Here is an 18106-nt window from a genome sequence, read left to right on the forward strand (position 1 = left end):
CCAAAATAGCTAAACACTCCAAAACACACCCGATCTCTGTGGATCGACCCGTACTTGCACGAGCTACAACTGACGACCGTGCACTTGCGGTATTACTGTAGGCCCCCGTTTTATCACGCTTATTTCTATACCCTTTCAAGGCCCACCAAGTTTTTGGCGCCGTTGCCGGGGATTGGTGTTGTGTTTTATCTGTGTTTTTCTTTAGCTATTTTGTATTTCATTTCATAGCATTTGCATCTGCATCTGCTTCATTTCATTTGCTGTTGGACCTGCTGATTCTGAACCTGTTTTTCCTCTGCTGGGACGCCACCAAGGAAAAGAACCAAAGCCCAACTGGGTTTTTGCAACAATATCAGAGCAGCTGGGCTGTGCTAAAAAGGTAAGCCTAAACCCATTCCATTAAGAGAACCCAACCTGTGGGCTTCCAAATTTCTTTAATTGTGGGCTTGTAATAATTAACCCAATTTTTTGGGCTTTTTATTTTTCTATTTTGGGTTTGTAATTAATTATTTTTGGGCTTGTTTGTTTAATTTGTGGGCTTGTATTTATTTTGTGTGGGCTTGTTTAAATTCTTCCATTAGACTTGTATTTTGGACTCTGGGTTTAAACCCAGCTGAGCTTATAACTGATTGTGGACTTGCTTCCACTCAAGAGTGGACCTCGAAACCAAAGTTTTAAAAACGTCGGGCCTTAACCAACTGGGCCAAATTAAATTTTCAAAATTAAAACTTGGATTTTCGTAGGCCGCAACCTTCATTTCATCAGAGGCTTGCACAGTGGGCTTGCTCCCATTTCAAAAACCAAATTTTATTTTCTTCTTTTTATTATTTAAAAAAAAAAAAAAAAAAAAAAAAAACCAAAATTTTTTTTTCTTTGCTCCCATTTTTAACCAAATTTTCTTTTCAAAATTTTCCCATAAAAAACCAAGTTTTTTTGAAAACCCATTAAAAACCAAATAGTGGGCTTTGTGTCATTTCAAAATGGACCAACCTCGTGCTCTCCATGAATACATGTATCCATCAATACAAATTCCATTATCATGTATTGTCTTACCTCAAACCAATAACCCTTTTAAAATAAATGCAAGCATGATACAAATACTTCCTATATTTCGAGGGTTCGATTCTGAGAACCCCTATACTCATGTAAGAGAGTTTGAACAAATTTGTCGGACTATGCAACCTGATCATTTGTCCGAAGACTCTCTGAAATTGCGTTTGTTTACATTTTCTTTAAAGGAAAGGGCCAAAACATGGTTTTACGGTTTGAGACCACAATCAATCAACACTTGGGACCAACTCACTAATCAATTTTTCCAAAAATTTTTTCCACACCATAGGACCATCGCTATTCGTCAAAATATCAATTGTTTTGTCCAATTGGATGAGGAAACTGTTTTTCACTATTTTGAACGTTTTAATGATTTGTTGAGTGAATGTCCGCACCATGGAATTGAGAAGTGGAGACTTGTCGTCATCCTCTATGAGGGACTAGACTTTAAATCTCGAACCATGGTTGAATCTATGTGTAATGGTGAGTTTATTGATAAATCTGTGGATGATGCATGGAATTTTTTAGCCGAGATTGCAGAGAAAACCCATCAATGGGAATCCGTTAGGGAAACAGGAACAACACCACATGATATGAGTCATCCCCATGAATTAGAGTTTTATTCTTGTAATAGCTCCGACCTTAGGATTGAAAATTATCCTAGATTGCAAAATGCCTATCATGATGATGATGATGATTATGATGTTATTTTAGAAGAACATGTCTATACTGAAAATGTTGTGGAACCTTTGAGTTCAAATACATTAGGCTTCTCTGCCCCGACCTTAATGCATGATATTTCTTCTAGTATTCCATGTGATGTTTCCCCTGATGTGCCGATACACGAGAATAAATCTGTTGATGATGTTGATAATTCTGATTGTAATCTTGCCAATGTGATTGATGATAATGAGCATGATGTGACATGTGTAGATGAGTTAGAAGATTTTGATTTGATTGATAATATGCCTATTCTTCTACCTAAGTCACAATTTGTTGGCCTTCCACCCAACCTAGATTTGGTTTGTACCAATATTGTAAAACCAATTTTTCTGAAAATGCCTAACCTAGGTTTGGAACTGTGTGCTTCCCAAGTCCTCTTGGACTATTTTGCTTCCAAATATAATACATTTGAGGAACCACAGTTGGAATTAGCATGTTTGCCCGTCCCTAGCACAGTTCATTTCGAGCTAGACCTTTTGCATAATGAACCCCCGAAACTGCGCGATTTTGTTTTCAAAACTATATCTTCTGTAAAATCCAGGTTTGGGGGTAGCTCATTTTGTTTCACAGTTTCACTTGCATTTCTTTCCTATTATTATTGTGTGAAGCTGTTGAAATGTCTACACTTCGTCTTTTGGGTTGATCCTCAACTCTTTAGATTGTTAGTGTATGGTGAATATTTTTGTATATAATCCAGTAGATAAAAATTTTAAAAATCCTTTTGTTCCTTTTGTATATATTTTTCTAATCCAATATGATCTCGGCTGAAATATGTTGGATTTTTGCCTTGAATAACGGAGTTTTAATTCTGCTTTCACCGAAATCGGGTATTCTCTCTCCTTTTACTCTACTCAGCATGTCCCTTTCCATATGTTGCATTTTAATCCTTTCCATATTTTGAAACATTGAGGACAATGTTTAGTTTAGGTTTGGGGGTATAGAGTAGATGCCACGATAATATGCTATAATTGAAAACGAACTCCTTCTTTTTGAAAAAATTGAAAAATTCCAAAAAATTGAAAAATCAAAAATTCAAAAAAAAAATTAAAAAATTGAAAAAAAATCATAAAAATGGAGCTCATTTACCTTGAAATGTTGACTCATGTGCAAATATGTATTTTTATTAGGAGTCTTAGTCTAGATATTTAGGCACCCTGATTCTAGCACAATTCACATAGTGATAAGAAATTTGCACGCGCACGATCTACCAATACATGTATGGCCTCGATCTTCAAGGTGTTGGATAGGAAGTTACGATTGCCAATCACTTTAGAATACTGAACGAAACTTGACTAGCTTGTTCTTTGGTTGGTTGGGATAGAAGGTGGAGGTTACATTAAGAAAGACAACCATCGAATTTAACTGGGTGCATCAAAAAGGGCTACCTCTTGCAAAGTGTCATGTAATTTTTGTTTCCTTTTGTATATGTATCAAAAGTGTTTCCTTCTAAAAAAAAAAAAAAAAAAACAAAAAAAAAAAAAAAAAAAAAAAAAAAAAAAAAAAAAAAAAAACGAATACAAAAGAAAAAAAAAAAAAAAGAAAAAAAGAGAAAAAAAAAATCAAAAAAAAAAAAAAAAAAATCAAGTATTTATCAATTCCATCATCTCTTGTTCCAAAAATAAAAAGAGAATAGTCAATGTAAATAAGAGTCATGTAAATAGTCATTTTTGTTGTTTCGTTGTAATAAGCAAGGAAGGGTGTATGCCATTGATGTACAACGCGAGTAATTGTGAAATACCTCCAACTCATTCACAATTCTCGTAAAGTCCGGACAGCTAGCTAGATTTCGACCTCAGTTCTTAGCCTGAGAAACTATCTCTTGGTGATTAGTAGTCATAACTTCAATCTTTCTTTACACATGTGTAGATACACTTTACACTCTTATCACATGTCTTTTTTTGTTATCAGTGCTAGGATTGTGCCTTCGATAGCTAGATTGACATCTCCATTTTGCTGTGAGCTTAACTGTTTTGCACATGTCACGTTTGATGGAATCTGAGCATATTTTGTCCTTAGGTTTTGTAGGCACACCTCTGGTAAACCTTCACGAGACTTCAACTCGTCCACTAGGGACACTTAGTGGTTTAAAAGGCTTAGTGCATACGCTAAATGCATTCGAGAGACCAGCGACAGTGGTATAGTTAGGATTTCCTTAGTTTTGTTTTACTTGAGGACAAGTAAAATTCAGGTTTGGGGGTATTTGATGAGTGCCAAATATTGTATATATTTATCCCTTTTTGTTGGCATTTAACTCATCTTTTGTGCATTAATTCTACATTTTATCCCATATTCTGTATTTTCATTGTTTTCAAGAATAAATATTTTTATTAATTAATTTTGCATTTTTAGGTAATAAATAAAGTTCGGATGAGTCGCGGAGCGAAAAGAGCAGAAAAGTAGTGAAAAGCCGGGAGAAATTACGCAAGGAAGCCGCGAAGAATGGTGCGCACAACCTCATTTTCTACACACAAAAGCGCCTCCGTTCTCAGCCATCAGATCAGTTCTCAGAAGCATCCGACGGTCGCTCCTTCATAGAGCATCAAAATCTGAAGTCTCTGCCGAGCACCACAGCGCTGAAATTCCAAGCCTTCAGATTAGATGGTAGTTGAATCCAACGGTCGCTCCCTTGCTGTTCATCAACGTTTGATATCTCCGCCTTACACTACAACACCTAACCCCATCTAGAGCCGTTAACTTCGTTGTATCAAAAAAATCTGACGGTCGCTACAAGCTTCACTTCACATCACCGTCCGATTCACCTACCAGCTTCGCATCCAGTGACTCAGCGACGCAGAACATCAAACTCGATACGCCCGACTAACACCCTATCACCCGAGCCCTACCACCTAACCAAACAACCCCCTTCTCCCATTCTATCGAACCCATCTACCACCATCACCCCCCTCTCTGCAGAACCACCTCCTTCCCTGCCGCACCACCAACTCTCCACAACAACCCTAACCCACATCATTATTTCCCCTTTCACCAACCCTATGTCCTCCTAATCACTCAATTTCACGCCTCTCCCATGTCAGGAACCCTAGAGGTGAAATTGACAAATTAGGTGAAATAGAGTTGCAATTGGAGGCGTGGATAACATCAGGAGAGTCAGAGAAAGGATGGGTCGACGTCAATTTGAAGATTAGGTGAGTTAATTTCACTGTTGGAATTTGGGGATTTTTCTATAAACCCTAATTGTATAATTTAGGGGAATTGTGTTTGTGAGCTATAAATAGAGAATGGGTGTAGTGTGAGAAACTTTATGCTTGGAGTAGCCAACATCCAGGACTTTCATGTCCTGTTAAATATTCATGTTTCACTGTTAAATGTGCTTATGTGCTTATGTTATTCACTGTTAATTTCTTGCTTTGTCACTGTTAATTTCTTGCTTATGTTATTCACTGTTAATGTTAATGTGTTAAGTTTCAATTTCCTGTTTGTTTCTTGTTAATGTGCAATATCCTGCTAATGTCCTGTTTAGGTTTAGTTCATTGTTAGTTCAGTTAGTTATGTTCATGTTTGTTTATATGTTTATCCTCATTGTTGTGTCATGTTTAATTCACTGTCATTTGAAGGAATGTTAGGCTAGATACATTTGAAGCAATGAACTGATTGTGTAATGGAAGAAATCAGTGCTTAAAGCAAGCTGATTTCTTGCCATTCCCTGTGTATGCTTGTATGCAATGTGCTGATTGTGCATTGGGAGAAACTAGTGCTCATAGCAAGCTAGTTTTCTTCCCATTCTATTTGTGATTGCCTGTTTTCTGCCTAGCCTTGCTTCATTTCAGCTTCACCACATCCTTGCCCTTGGCCTTAGGCCTTGGTTCATCTTGTTTTGTTCTTTGCTTTTGCCATGTGTTGCCCTGTTTGTGTTTCCTTTTGTTTATTTGTTAGCCATCTTCTTTATTGCATTATCTTTGCTTCACTGCCATCTTTGCTTCCACTGCCCTGCTACTCTTTTGCTTCTTTAGTTCACTGCCCTGCTGTTTAGTTTTTGCTTGCACTGCTCTGTGGCTTAGGTCTTTGCCACTGTGTTGTTTTCCTTTGGCTTGTTCTGCTGCAGTTGCTGTTGCTGTTTCTTTTGTGCTGCAGTCTTCTTTCTTTGCACTGCTGCAGCTGTTCTTGCTGCTACTTGCATTGCCTTGTGCTGCAGTACTGCTTTCTTTTCTTGGCCCTGTGTACAGCTGCTGCATTGCCTTCTCTGCCACTTCTGCTGCAGCTGCTGTTGCTGTTGCCCTCTCTGTGTTGCCCCTGCCAAGCTGCTGCTGCTGTGTGCAGCATTGTGCTGTTGCTGCTGTTGTTGCTGCTGCTTCCTGCAGCCAAGCAAAGGCCAATCCAACTGAGCCCAAAGCTCAGCTCATTCCAAAAATCAAAGGTCCAGTCCACTGTGGACTTAATCAAAGCCCAAGGGAAAAGCTAAGGCCCAGTTCACTGTTACCCCAAGGCCCAGTGCAATTCAAAAGACCAAAAGCCCATAAGTTCACAGTCAATCCAAAAGCCCACTGAGCCCAAAACCATTTCATTGTTACAAACCCACTAAGCCCAAAGCACAATTAGAAGCCCAATAGCAATTTAGAACCCAAAATAGCTAAACACTCCAAAACACACCCGATCTCTGTGGATCGACCCGTACTTGCACGAGCTACAACTGACGACCGTGCACTTGCGGTATTACTGTAGGCCCCCGTTTTATCACGCTTATTTCTATACCCTTTCAAGGCCCACCAAGTTTTTGGCGCCGTTGCCGGGGATCATTTATATACCCTATCCCAAAGCCTACCACTATGAATTAGTATTAAAACAAGCACCCAAAATTGGAGCAATCCACTACAGTTATAAATTGTGTTCCATGCCTAAAGCATTAGCAATATCAAGTTTGATAAGTCGAGTCAGGGATATAAATTTGAAGTACCAACTGTGCAGAAAGCTCTGGGTCCTATTTGCTTAAAATTATCACAGATTCTCGAATTTTTCCGAAACTTGTCTGAATACACTGTCAGATAGGTGATGGAAGAAACAATGTTAGCTAAGGTGATGATAACAAGTTAACTCGGCTATAATATACATTGCACAAATATCAAAAGCTGCTGCCAAAGACCAGATAAACTCCAAAGAATCTTGCTAGCAAAACAGGAGAGATATATTTCTGCAAATGTTGTGTCTATTGAAGGCTTCCTCGTTATTACAACGTTTAGCTATTTCCTTTCTTTTCAATGACAATAACGAATCACCTAACTCCTGAAACAATTTTACAAGGGACAAAGTAGATACACTTGCATCACTCATAAAAAATAAGGAACAGTTGTCCTGGGACCTCTCATTTGGTTGTTCTCTTCAGTCTCTGTAAAGAATTTGACTTCTCTCTCCTGCAATCATCAAGAAAGAAGGAAAAAAAATCTCATTAAAGGATAGAGATGATTCTTTTTTTGCATGCATTATTGCGCATAAAACTCAACACATATATGCTCAAACAAATCACAGTCAATTCCAAGTACTGTACATTAAGTGTATTTGCCGAGTTATTTACTTAATCAAAAGCAATGGCGCATTCCATCATGTGAACCGAACAACAAACCACCTTACAATCATATTCATCAACTCAACAAGTCTAAAGGCACAAGTTTCTTCTAGACGCAGTGCTTACAATTCATGTTCTAGACGTTGTAGCTTACAATTCATGTCTAGTTTTTGCATAAGCAACATGTATTATGGAAAAGGGGTTGTTTGAGCATGAAACTCAACAAGACAGCAAAAATAAGCTTTAAAACTAGTCATATCAATCACATATACGCTCAAACGAAAAACAGTCAATTCCAAGTACTGGTCAACTGTACATTAAACGTATTTGCCGACTTAGTTACTTAATCAAAAGCAATGGTGCATTCCATCATGTGAACCGTACAACAAACCACCTTACAGAACCATCTTATCTGAACTTTCATATTCATCAACTCAACAAGTCTTTAAGCACAAGTTTCTTCTAGACCCAGTGGCTTACAATTCATGTTCTAGACGTTGTGGCTTACAATTCATGTCTAATTTTGCATGAGCAACATGTATTATAGAAAAGGGGTTGTTTGAGCATGCGAAAGCTAAGTGATTTGGTTTCCTATTGTTAATTAGATCATTTAGGAAAAAGGTTCCAGGTTATACCATATTCTCATTGAAGCTCAATATAGAAGCCACATTTCCACATCGATAACAATAATTTGGCGCCGACCACACCTGCAATGGCCATAAAAGAACTCTCAGTTGAGCCACTATAGAAACAAGAAGTTCGAGTCTAACTCTGCAAGAACCAATCAGCAACCATCAACCATCAACTAATTTATTAATAAAAAACTTGCAACTTACGGTTACAAGGCCTTTATCTTGAAACATATACTTGAGACCTTCTTGTACAAGCTGGTGTGCCCGGCAAACCAGATCCAGATTGTTTATGTGATTGAACTGCATAAAATGGAATAGTTTGCTATTTCAGCAGATAATTCTACGCAAATATTTATTATCACAATTAAACTTGAATTAGAAGTTGAAAAAGTTGTTTATATGTAGGGGTAGAGAGAAGGTGTTGTTATTTACCTCAGTTGTCACTCGAGATCCAAAAAGCCAACCTGCACCCCTCGGACTAACTGCCCATGTTTCAATCTCTTCAGGGTCACTCCACATAAGATCACAGAATGGCCCTTCATGAGGAATTTCACAATTTCGCTCTATCACTCTCATCTATTTTTCATAAACAGATTGAATAGGAAAAACCATTGATTTTTAGAGCAGTAAGAATAGAATATAAAAAAGAGATGTATACACGGAGGAATAGAACAGAAAGGAAACTCGCAAGGAACTGATGTCTTAATCAAATAGAACACAACATAACCAAAGCCAACAAAGGATTAACCTGATCAACTGTTCGAACATCAGGAGAAAGACCACCATGGACGCATAGCACCTAATACATACAAAAGGAAAACACAAACAAGTTAATATAGACACAGTTCAACATGGAGTCCTGTAGAGATAGAGAGAAAAAGGCAATACCGTTCCATCTATAATTGCTGAAAGTGTAAGGTAGTCGAAAACATCTGTGCAGTACCGCCATGCATTGGCATTTCCATACTTCCTCTGGCACTCATCATAAAAACCATATACCTGACAAAGTTCAGAAAAGGTATTATGTTAGGAGTTGTAGGCTTGTAGCTCAACCAGATACATGTCTGCCGATCATGAGATATTCTAATACCCATGGTATTCCTTACTTGAATGATTCGACAGAAGCATTTCATATTAAACAATGCAATTTAGATACATAAAGGCCTCAATGTAATGTCCTAGAGATGTCGAGAATTTTGGTTTGTTAGATGTACCAATGTATCACATTATGCTATAATGTGAATCTCCCAGATCCTATCATGTCCTATTATGCTTAAATGTCCTATTATAATTAAATCTCCCAGATCCTATATTACCAATTATATTGAGGTACACACTTTTGGGGAAGAATAGTTGCAATAAGGTCAGATTCTCCTAACCGATAGGTATAGATCATTTATTTTCTTCTAATTAACACCTAAAACATATTTCAAGTAACGCCAACAGAATCATGCGGTGGAGATACATGCAGGCTTTTTAATTTGACCGTGAAATCCTCACGCATGGCTTAGTACGTTGATTGGCAGTTACAAAAGTTAGTAACATGGATACGTATAAGTTTGCGCATGAAAAGAATGGGTTAAGACAAAACCCCGAAGATTCACAGTCAACAGAAAAGCGTCTTATAGTGTTTTCATGGAGGTAAGATGTTCAAACTAGAAACATATGTACTTAGTATTTGATACTTAAAGTAATATACACTCAAATGGCATATTACAAGCAGAACACGCCATCTGAATGGATAATCAATATCAAAACTACGTTACAGATCACCAAAATTCCCAATAATTAATTGATTATTCTTAGAAACCCTTTTATATAAAAATATTGTTCTGGATGTTAGACAATATCTAGAAGTAGAAAAAAAAAACATCCGACTTGAGCCAACCAGTGAGATTTGAAAATGGTAGCACACAAACCCTCAATAGAACATCCTAACAGAACAATATATCGAATAAATTATCCATATTCCTAACTGATAAGTCCAATTGTCTCTAAATCACCTTAATGCCTAATAGAAGCATACCTGAGTAAGCTGTCTGCTTTCATGGTTTCCACGCAATAAAGTTATATGAGCAGGGTATCTGGTAAATGGAAGAAACACCACCACAAGAAGATCAATTTTTTAACAATTTAAACCCATATATATGAGCTTCAGTGCTTCACTCTGAAGGTAAAAGTGTGTGTGACTGAGTATACCTTGCTTTAAGAAGTAGAAGAATTGTAAAAACTTCAAGACTGTTGTACCCGCGATCCACAAAGTCACCCTGACAGGGATTTAAGCAGACTTTATATTTGCAATAATGAGCATATGCTATATTCTATAAATGTAAAGTATTCAAAGAACAAGTATAAATTTTACCATAAATATATAATTTGTTTCGGGCACATGACCTCCTGTTTGGAATAGTTTCATTAGATCATGAAACTGGCCATGGATATCACCACAAACAGTGACTGGACTATGTACTGGCTGAACATTTGATTCCTCAATAAGTATCTCTTTGACCTGTTCAATACACACAAGCCAATATAAGAGAATGAAAAAAATGGGTACACATACAAGCATACAGCTCCTAAATCCCAACATGCTGTTAAAGAAATAAACCAATGTGTTCATTAACATCACTGCCTTGTACTAGATTCCATTAACTGGACTATGTACTAAACAAGACCACAAGATGGATAAATTACACTTAATTCTTCTCTACAAGAAGTTGAGTAGCAAAATTGGATTCTTTTGAGAACCCAGGTATAATAGTACGCAACTTAACAATGTGAAATACTTAACATCAAGAAACGCTTCATTGAAAGTACCCAAATTTGTATCTGGTAACATAACAAGAAACAACTTTTTGTTGTTCAACTTCATTGAAAGTACCCAAAAGTAATTGAATTTTTAGGGTTTAATATAAACCCAAAGAATCCAAATAAAAAACCATCAATTTCTTCACACGTAAAAAGCTTACAGAAAAAACCAATGATGAGAATACCCAGTCACGAAATCTTGCAAACTAAGAAACCCTAAAGCAAATTCAGGACAATATCAATAAACCCTAACCCATTAAAACCCAGAAAATAAAATAAAAAAGGGGGGGGAGGGCTTACGAATTCACATAGAAGTTGAAGCTCATCTTCCATTAAATGTTGGCCTTCTTTAACTTTAGTAATCCAGAGATCTAGATCCATGGCGACGATACCTCCAAGAGTAGAGAGAAAAAGGTTTATAGAAAAGATTTCAAAAAAAAAATTAAGCGAAAAGTTAAAAGAGAGAGGAGGGGGTAGAATAGATTCAACAGATTGAATCTTCTTCTACTGCTTCTTCTTTTTTAGTATAAAATAACGGTACTTTTTAAACGGAGTTCAATGCAGTGTTTAGTTTTATACCCCCTCTCCCCAAAACCCAAAGATGGGAATTAATCACAAAGATTGCTTCATTAATACAAGTCCGTTTTTGTAAAACCTAATCTACAAGAGGAAAGAAAATTGTTGACTTTATTTTGACCTTGTTGACTTCTTATAAATGGCAATTTAATGTGTTTGGATATTGGAAGTTGGAACCAAAATGATTTTATTTCTCAAAAGGTTATTCTTTTTTGCGTTTAGAGGTGATTTTGAGATTCTATATCCAAACTGATTTCTAGCGGGTTTGGATACTAGAAGCAGAAGTCAGGAACGGAGATATTGTGCTTCACAAATAGTCGACTTTTTTGCCTCTAGAAATAGTTCTGATATTTTACACCTACACTAAATTCTTGTTTTTTAACATTTAGATGCCAAAAAATTACTTCTGGATGTGTACCCACTTGTAGAAATAAAAATGTAACTTCTGAATGCGCATCCAAACAGGCTCGTTAACGTCTGAAAGGCCACACAATAACTGAATAACATGGACACCAACATGGTGTGTATAGATTTTTAGACTTTGCTCAGGATCTAGACCAGCGGACATAATTGCTGAAGATTAATTCATAGTTATGATCAAACTTGCTGCTGGTGATAACTTCATTGAAGTTAAAATTATTGGCCAATATTACAAGTGCAAACCTGGATTAGAAAGAAAACAATCTCTCGCAAGAATAAATGAGAGATGTTGCGCTGCATTCAACCACTAGCTGAAGAGCATCACTCAATAAGCACAAGGGTAGTGCTAAAAACCTCTTACATCATTCATTCATTTACCCATGAAGCTTCTTGTTGATGTTGATCAAGGAGATGAAGGGAAAGAGAGTATTAAGAACAAACATTCATGCTCAAAACCGCAACAAAACTAAGCTTATACATATCTTGATGGCAAAAAACAAATATTCATCCCATCCAAATGGGTTTTACTGGGGTTACATCTATATATATTGTATTTACATAACATTCCAAGCGAATAACTCACAGAGATGCCAGCATCATTCAATAACAATCTCTTGAGGAGCTTCTTCATCTGATTTTGACCCTTCTGAATCAATTTCTTCCTCAGTCATCCCTGTTGCTTCCACTGTCCTTGTAACCCATTCTTTAAGTGGATCTTCGTTCAAATCAAGCCTTAATAGACCTGCAAACATCCCTCCCATGAACGCAACAGGTTCCTATAGGAATTACAAGTATAAAGATTAATTTTCAGAGTTAAAAAAAGAATAACAGAAAAGAACATACATGCTAATGTTTCACTTAACCAAACACTTGGTTCTTCTAAGAATAAGAGCACTTCACACTTAGAGCTCTAGTGTCGTGAAAGTATAGAACAATAAGAGCAGTGGAAAAAAAATTTGTCACTTATATTTCATGGTGGCTGCAGGCACTTATCCATTTATCCTATTATTTTCTAGGCGCAGAACAAACTGGTTCATACATAATTCAATAGGAAAAGGGTTAAACAAATGATTGAGGCCATTCAAGTGTGTATTAATTGCACTAGCAGATATGTCTAGTCTGAGTAATGTATGAAGATGAAAGCTTACAAAGCATTATGGCATTTTTGAAAACCTTTGAAGAGCCAATCCGATAAAAAGAAATATCAGATCGGTTCATCCTACGTAGGAACAATACTAACTTGCACACACACACATAATGGAAATACAAAAGAAAATTCTTAATACTCCCTCCGTCCCAGTGACCTAGTTCAAGTTTGCACAATTTTTAAGGCAAGTAAGGGGAAAAGTATTTTTAAGCACTTTTTACAAGTATACCCCTATGGATAATAAATAGTGAAATTTTGAAATGATTTATCTCTCAAACTACACCACGAATGTTCGCAAACTTTGTACCATGGAAAAACATTTTAAAACACCTACGTAACGAATATAAACATGACTATCAAATTATGCATATTTCTTATAATTAATTAAAAGGATAATTTTAGAAATATCACCTTGTTTAGTGATATAGGTCACTTAATGGTGGGACAAAATCTAAAAGTAACTAGGTCACTTATTAGTGGGACGGAGGGAGTACAAGATTAGAGACTTTATCCTCAAGATAATTTCACTAATCTTACCAAATTTCTTTCCAAAAGACGGTACAATACGAAATAATGCACAACTCAGAGACTACAACTGAACTAATAACCAGATTATGCAGTTAAGTAAGAAACTCACTGGATAAACGTAATGTCTGTGGGTTGTATTAACCAATGATAATGGTTGGTACTTGGTAGGGTAGTAATGCAGGGGCGCAGGAGCTAAATGCTACCTCAGTTGAATGAGGGAAATTAAGTTGATAGACAAAAGTCAATCAGCGGCCAAAATAGCTTTTACTTCTCTTTTAAATACTTGTCACATCATCATCCAAGCTTCTTCGTTCTCTTTGCCCTTCACTTTATAGATCCTTCCTTCCTCTCCTCCCAATTATCTTTGTGTCTTATCTCTAACCAAACATAAAAACATGGGACAACAAGTTCTATTGCAGTTCCGGAAAACCAATATGAGATGACCTATCTTTAATCCAAGTGCCACAAAATACAGAACCTGTCAACTTTTTCATTCACTATCGTGTTATGGATTTCTTCGGAGTTTGCGTGGCATGTGTCCACTGAATAGGGTAATCTAAGTTCATTATGTACATAAATGGAGTTCAATACCTCCTACCACTTCCTCAGATTCTCAAGCACTCCATTTTGTTTCTCAGAAATGACTTCTACATTAAGATAATTTATCAAAGGATTCTACTTTAATCATAGCTCTATCATTTCTTATGAAGTCAAATAATCCACTAATTACCTAAAAAAACTAGTAAAAGAAGATAGGGTTTACTTTACCTTAAGAGCTTCTTTAATAAGGGGTTCATCCATTGGATTTAAGAAGAAAGCTTTCACCTGAAAACCTCTATAATCTCTCCTTCTCAACAATGACGAATTCGAAAATGACGATACTTTTACTCTCACTGGGTTCGATTTCTTCAGCTACAATTTCATAAAATTCATACATCAATTCAACCCAAAATAACAGTATATCCAATCAGATCAAACAAATAACAAGTGTAAAATATGATAATTTCATTTTTACCCTTACCATTACTGGCGAGGAGAGAGATAAATTGCAGAGTGAGGCTGCCATTTTAAGTCACTGGTTTCCTTCTTCCTCTGGATTTTGGGTAGGTAAAGATAACGTTTATACTTCTGCAATAACAAAAATACGGGAATGTGCAAAATTCGTCTGTAAATAATACGCGAGTGTTTTGATAAGGGCACCCATCCATCCGCTTTATACAGACTTTTCAATTTTCTTTCAGTTAAAAAGCACCACCGCTGGGTTTGCTCCATACTGCACAGTTGAATAATTTTTTTGCCCTAGATTTTTGAAATTCTTACTGAGAATTCTTAAATTGGTTATGTACTGATCTTTGTTAGTTATAATGGGTCAAGTTCAGAGTAATGAATCTGATGTGAATCAGAGCAAACCAGAAGAAAATACTGAGAGCAGTAATGGTTCATCAAGTCTTGAAGATTTAATTGCAGGTTAGTGATTATTTTCTCTCTAAATTCTCTTATTTATTGATTTTATCTTTTGCCAGAGAAAAATCTGTGATTTTGAGAGGAAGTATTAGGGATGCGTATGCCCTTATAAGATGATAAAGGAGAATAGTGAAACCTAGATATTGGAATACCTTGTTTCTAATCTTTTGTTTGTAAAACTTCTGATTGATAAGCTGTTTAAGTTGTTCTGTTGCGCACCACTGAAAGGATTTCGGAGATAAATAGGAACTAATAGCTGATTTTGTTTAGAGAATGATGTAGATGACCAAACCTCATTTTATTATCAGCATGTAATTCCTAGAAAGACTAGCTGATTCAATGCGGCAGACCATAGTTCTCTTAGACTAGTGATTAATGAGAGTTATCGAAGATAAAACTCTGTAGAGAAGAAAGTGATCTTACAGTAGATAGTATGTGGAACAAAGGGTGTGGGAATATCTTTCTTTTCCTTCATTGTAAACATCGGTCTGTTCCTTGATACTCAAGTAGTCTAGATATTACAGTAGATGGTATGTGGAACAAAGGGTGTGGAAATATCTTTCTTTTACTTTAGAATGGCATATGCCTGCACTCAAAGATCAATTGTGCAATAAATGAGGGATAGACAAAGTACTCTACAACTCCTAGCAATCTCGAATGGAATCAGTAACAGAAGTCTGTAGACTGTATATCAAAAGAGAAGTAACATAGGTTTGATATGACAACTTTTTCAAAGTTGCGGAGTAAGAGAAAGTTGGGAAACAACAATAGCAATTAGTTGGGTTTCTAGAATTTAGAACCTGGTCTGGGTATACCACTATGAGGCACAAGTTTCAACTGCATTTTAAGGTAAACACATATGTCTATGATGAAGTGTGCAGGTCTTATCTGGCCCTATATCTGTTCAATTATGCAAGAAAATTTGGTAATTTTTACAATTAAAGAAGCTATTTTACATGTTTTTCCAAATTCCTGGACCCTGGTTCTGCTTTCTTAATAAATGAAATATCGAGATCAGTGGAGTCCAATATGGTATTTCAACTCCATGATGTTGTTGCCTGACATTTGTCTGTGAAACACATCTTTGTAAAACGATGTATCATGTTCCACTGAAGTGGGCTCGTGTATTTGAATGAGGACAAGATGCTTTCTTTACCAATCAGTTAAATAGTCGTTAGTATAAACTGCTTTCTTTATTATCCAATCAGATAGTTTCTTCTAAGTACAACACAATGGATTCTTCACTACTCTTTTTTGTTTGAAATTGATGTTGTTTATAAAGTTTAACCTTCTCATTACTGTCTTGTTACAGAAGCAACGGCTTTTGGCGACGATGAGAATGAGGTCTGTAAGCACTATAGAGTCAATGTCCCATTTTGATTTAATTTTGCTTTGTAGTAAAAGTACACATTTCTATTTCATCTCTTGACCTTATGTTGACTTATTTTTCTCAGTCTTTAGAGGCAAAGGCACAGAAAGCACTGGAATGCCCTTGTGTGGCTGAACTGCGGAGTGGTCCTTGTGGGACCTCATTCTCGGAGGCCTTTCTCTGTTTCTTGAAAAGCACCGCTGAAGAAAAGGTAAAGATTATTAAACTATCTGTATATTCCTGATGCATTTTGTATATCTGGATGAACTCCTAATTGGATTCATGTTCCATATTTGATATCGTTGGAGTTGGTAGTAAAAACATTTGTGTTTGTGTTATTACCAAACATGTTGTGTTCCTTAATTGTTTCTAGAAAAGGATCGGCGTAATTGTTTTTGGTTATATATGAGGTATTGTAGGTTTTGTAGAGACACGTTACTTGGGCCTTTAGAAATGCACTTCATTAGACAGTCATCCTGTGATGAGTCTGATGACTTCTGGATGCTGATATTGAGACCCATAAACTTCTGGTTGGTGTTGTACTGAAACGACTTTGTTAATCTAAATTTTGTAGTAATTAGTATCTGTTGTTCTTCTGCAGGGCTCGGATTGTGTCAATCCATTTATTGCTTTACAAGACTGTATCAAAGCAAATCCTAATGCATTTGCGAAGGATGTTTTAAACGAAGATGATAGCAGTAAGGAAGAGGAAGAACACAGTGAAGATCACAGAATCATCCCGCCTACATGGGCTAAAGAACAACAAAGCAGGCTCTGAAAGCTAGTCTATGCTTATTTGTTGAGCTATGGACTTTTGTACGGCGCATTTTATGTCGATTCCGTCGTACTATTATAACGAAAAGGTTCGTCTATGGACCATGGAGTCGTGGACACCCTTTTTACTGAAACAACCTCCCACTTGAAGTTGTTCAGTATTTTCATTGTTGCTGTTCTTGGGCATGGTTTAGGGTATTTTGCAAAGACTGGTGAGAATAAAACTCTTCCTGATTTGGGGATCGTTGGAGAGGTTTTATGTTTTGAAATGATAAAGTACAATTAGGATTGTTATAACTTCGTAGAAGTTAAATTGTGATTTAATTATTTGGAAAGAGGAGATATTGTTGTAGAGACAACAATATGTAAAGAGAAGAAGGAATCTCACTTCCATTCACCGGCTCTTGTTTCACTTCTGGAATGGCGTCGATTGTTAAGACTTTTCTCCTTTGTAGAATTGTGTCGGGATAAATATTTGACAAAAAGGCCCGAACAGTTAATAGGCGAAGAATAACCTCAACCAATAAGTTATGATGCTCTCCTTCATGAAACATTACCGAGTAGCAATATTCTGTGTGAAAAAGTAACCTCGGAAAAGAGTTCAACAGCCTTGATGTCAATCATCTTATTATTTGATGCTCTCCTTCATGTCGATATCTCCCTGTTACTTGCATTTATGGTATATTGTGTCATTAAAAATCGATACTTGCATTTATGGTATATTGTGTCATTAAAAACCTTGTCGATTGATAAAACCCTATGGTAGAAATAACCTCGATGGAGGAAAAAGACTTTCAACATAATGCATCCCATGATGTAGGACAGTTTCTTTAGCCCAAAGCAGTCATGGGAGTTTAGACAAATCCTTTAGTCTTACGGATACAATCACAAGCTTCAAACAATTCTTTTAGTCATGTATATCTTTAACATGCAATCACGGCAGTTCGTACAATCTCTTTAATCCCATACTTCGCACAAGTTTTTCAAATGTGGACTTAAGTAATGACTTAGTAAATAAGCTAGTCCACCACATTTTCATCAGACTTTACTTTACTGACTTGAATGTTTAGAGGACTTTGTTGTTGTTGATCGTAAAA

The 18106-nt window shown here is 36.4% G+C and overlaps 3 protein-coding genes across 3 annotated transcripts; 1 reads left to right on the forward strand and 2 right to left on the reverse strand.

Annotated features, from left to right (window-relative positions):
* Window positions 1–6875: 6875 nt before the first annotated feature.
* On the reverse strand, window positions 6876–11333 carry LOC113303482 (phytochrome-associated serine/threonine-protein phosphatase). Its single transcript, XM_026552514.1, has 10 exons — window positions 11032–11333; window positions 10286–10432; window positions 10123–10190; window positions 9950–10007; window positions 8812–8922; window positions 8672–8722; window positions 8356–8499; window positions 8128–8223; window positions 7927–7998; window positions 6876–7139 (listed from the first exon to the last, which is right to left on the reverse strand). The coding sequence occupies exons 1-10, from the start codon at window positions 11110–11112 to the stop codon at window positions 7056–7058; spliced, it is 912 nt and encodes a 303-aa protein (XP_026408299.1). The 5' UTR covers window positions 11113–11333; the 3' UTR covers window positions 6876–7055.
* A 767-nt stretch (window positions 11334–12100) lies between these two features.
* Window positions 12101–14545, reverse strand: LOC113303483 (UPF0426 protein At1g28150, chloroplastic-like). Its single transcript, XM_026552515.1, has 3 exons — window positions 14424–14545; window positions 14171–14314; window positions 12101–12503 (listed from the first exon to the last, which is right to left on the reverse strand). The coding sequence occupies exons 1-3, from the start codon at window positions 14466–14468 to the stop codon at window positions 12324–12326; spliced, it is 369 nt and encodes a 122-aa protein (XP_026408300.1). The 5' UTR covers window positions 14469–14545; the 3' UTR covers window positions 12101–12323.
* Window positions 14546–14662: 117 nt separating this feature from the next.
* On the forward strand, window positions 14663–17421 carry LOC113304467 (mitochondrial intermembrane space import and assembly protein 40 homolog). Its single transcript, XM_026553596.1, has 4 exons — window positions 14663–14869; window positions 16179–16210; window positions 16321–16446; window positions 16837–17421. The coding sequence occupies exons 1-4, from the start codon at window positions 14767–14769 to the stop codon at window positions 17011–17013; spliced, it is 438 nt and encodes a 145-aa protein (XP_026409381.1). The 5' UTR covers window positions 14663–14766; the 3' UTR covers window positions 17014–17421.
* Window positions 17422–18106: the final 685 nt, after the last annotated feature.

Source organism: Papaver somniferum, chromosome 8 (assembly GCF_003573695.1).
Source record: "Papaver somniferum cultivar HN1 chromosome 8, ASM357369v1, whole genome shotgun sequence".
NCBI lineage: Eukaryota > Viridiplantae > Streptophyta > Magnoliopsida > Ranunculales > Papaveraceae > Papaver > Papaver somniferum.

Coding starts and splice junctions, on each gene's coding strand:
- LOC113303482 (XM_026552514.1), bottom strand. CDS start 11,112: ATGGATCTAGATCTCTGGATTACTAAAGTTAAAGAAGGCCAACATTTA. Junction 10,008..10,122: donor CTTCTACTTCTTAAAGCAAG/GTATACTCAGTC, acceptor TCCATTTACCAG/ATACCCTGCTCATATAACTT. Junction 7,999..8,127: donor AAGATAAAGGCCTTGTAACC/GTAAGTTGCAAG, acceptor TGGCCATTGCAG/GTGTGGTCGGCGCCAAATTA.
- LOC113303483 (XM_026552515.1), bottom strand. CDS start 14,468: ATGGCAGCCTCACTCTGCAATTTATCTCTCTCCTCGCCAGTAATG. Junction 14,315..14,423: donor CTCTCTCCTCGCCAGTAATG/GTAAGGGTAAAA, acceptor ATGAAATTGTAG/CTGAAGAAATCGAACCCAGT. Junction 12,504..14,170: donor TTATTAAAGAAGCTCTTAAG/GTAAAGTAAACC, acceptor TAATTCCTATAG/GAACCTGTTGCGTTCATGGG.
- LOC113304467 (XM_026553596.1), top strand. CDS start 14,767: ATGGGTCAAGTTCAGAGTAATGAATCTGATGTGAATCAGAGCAAACCA. Junction 16,211..16,320: donor TTGGCGACGATGAGAATGAG/GTCTGTAAGCAC, acceptor TATTTTTCTCAG/TCTTTAGAGGCAAAGGCACA. Junction 16,447..16,836: donor AAAGCACCGCTGAAGAAAAG/GTAAAGATTATT, acceptor GTTCTTCTGCAG/GGCTCGGATTGTGTCAATCC.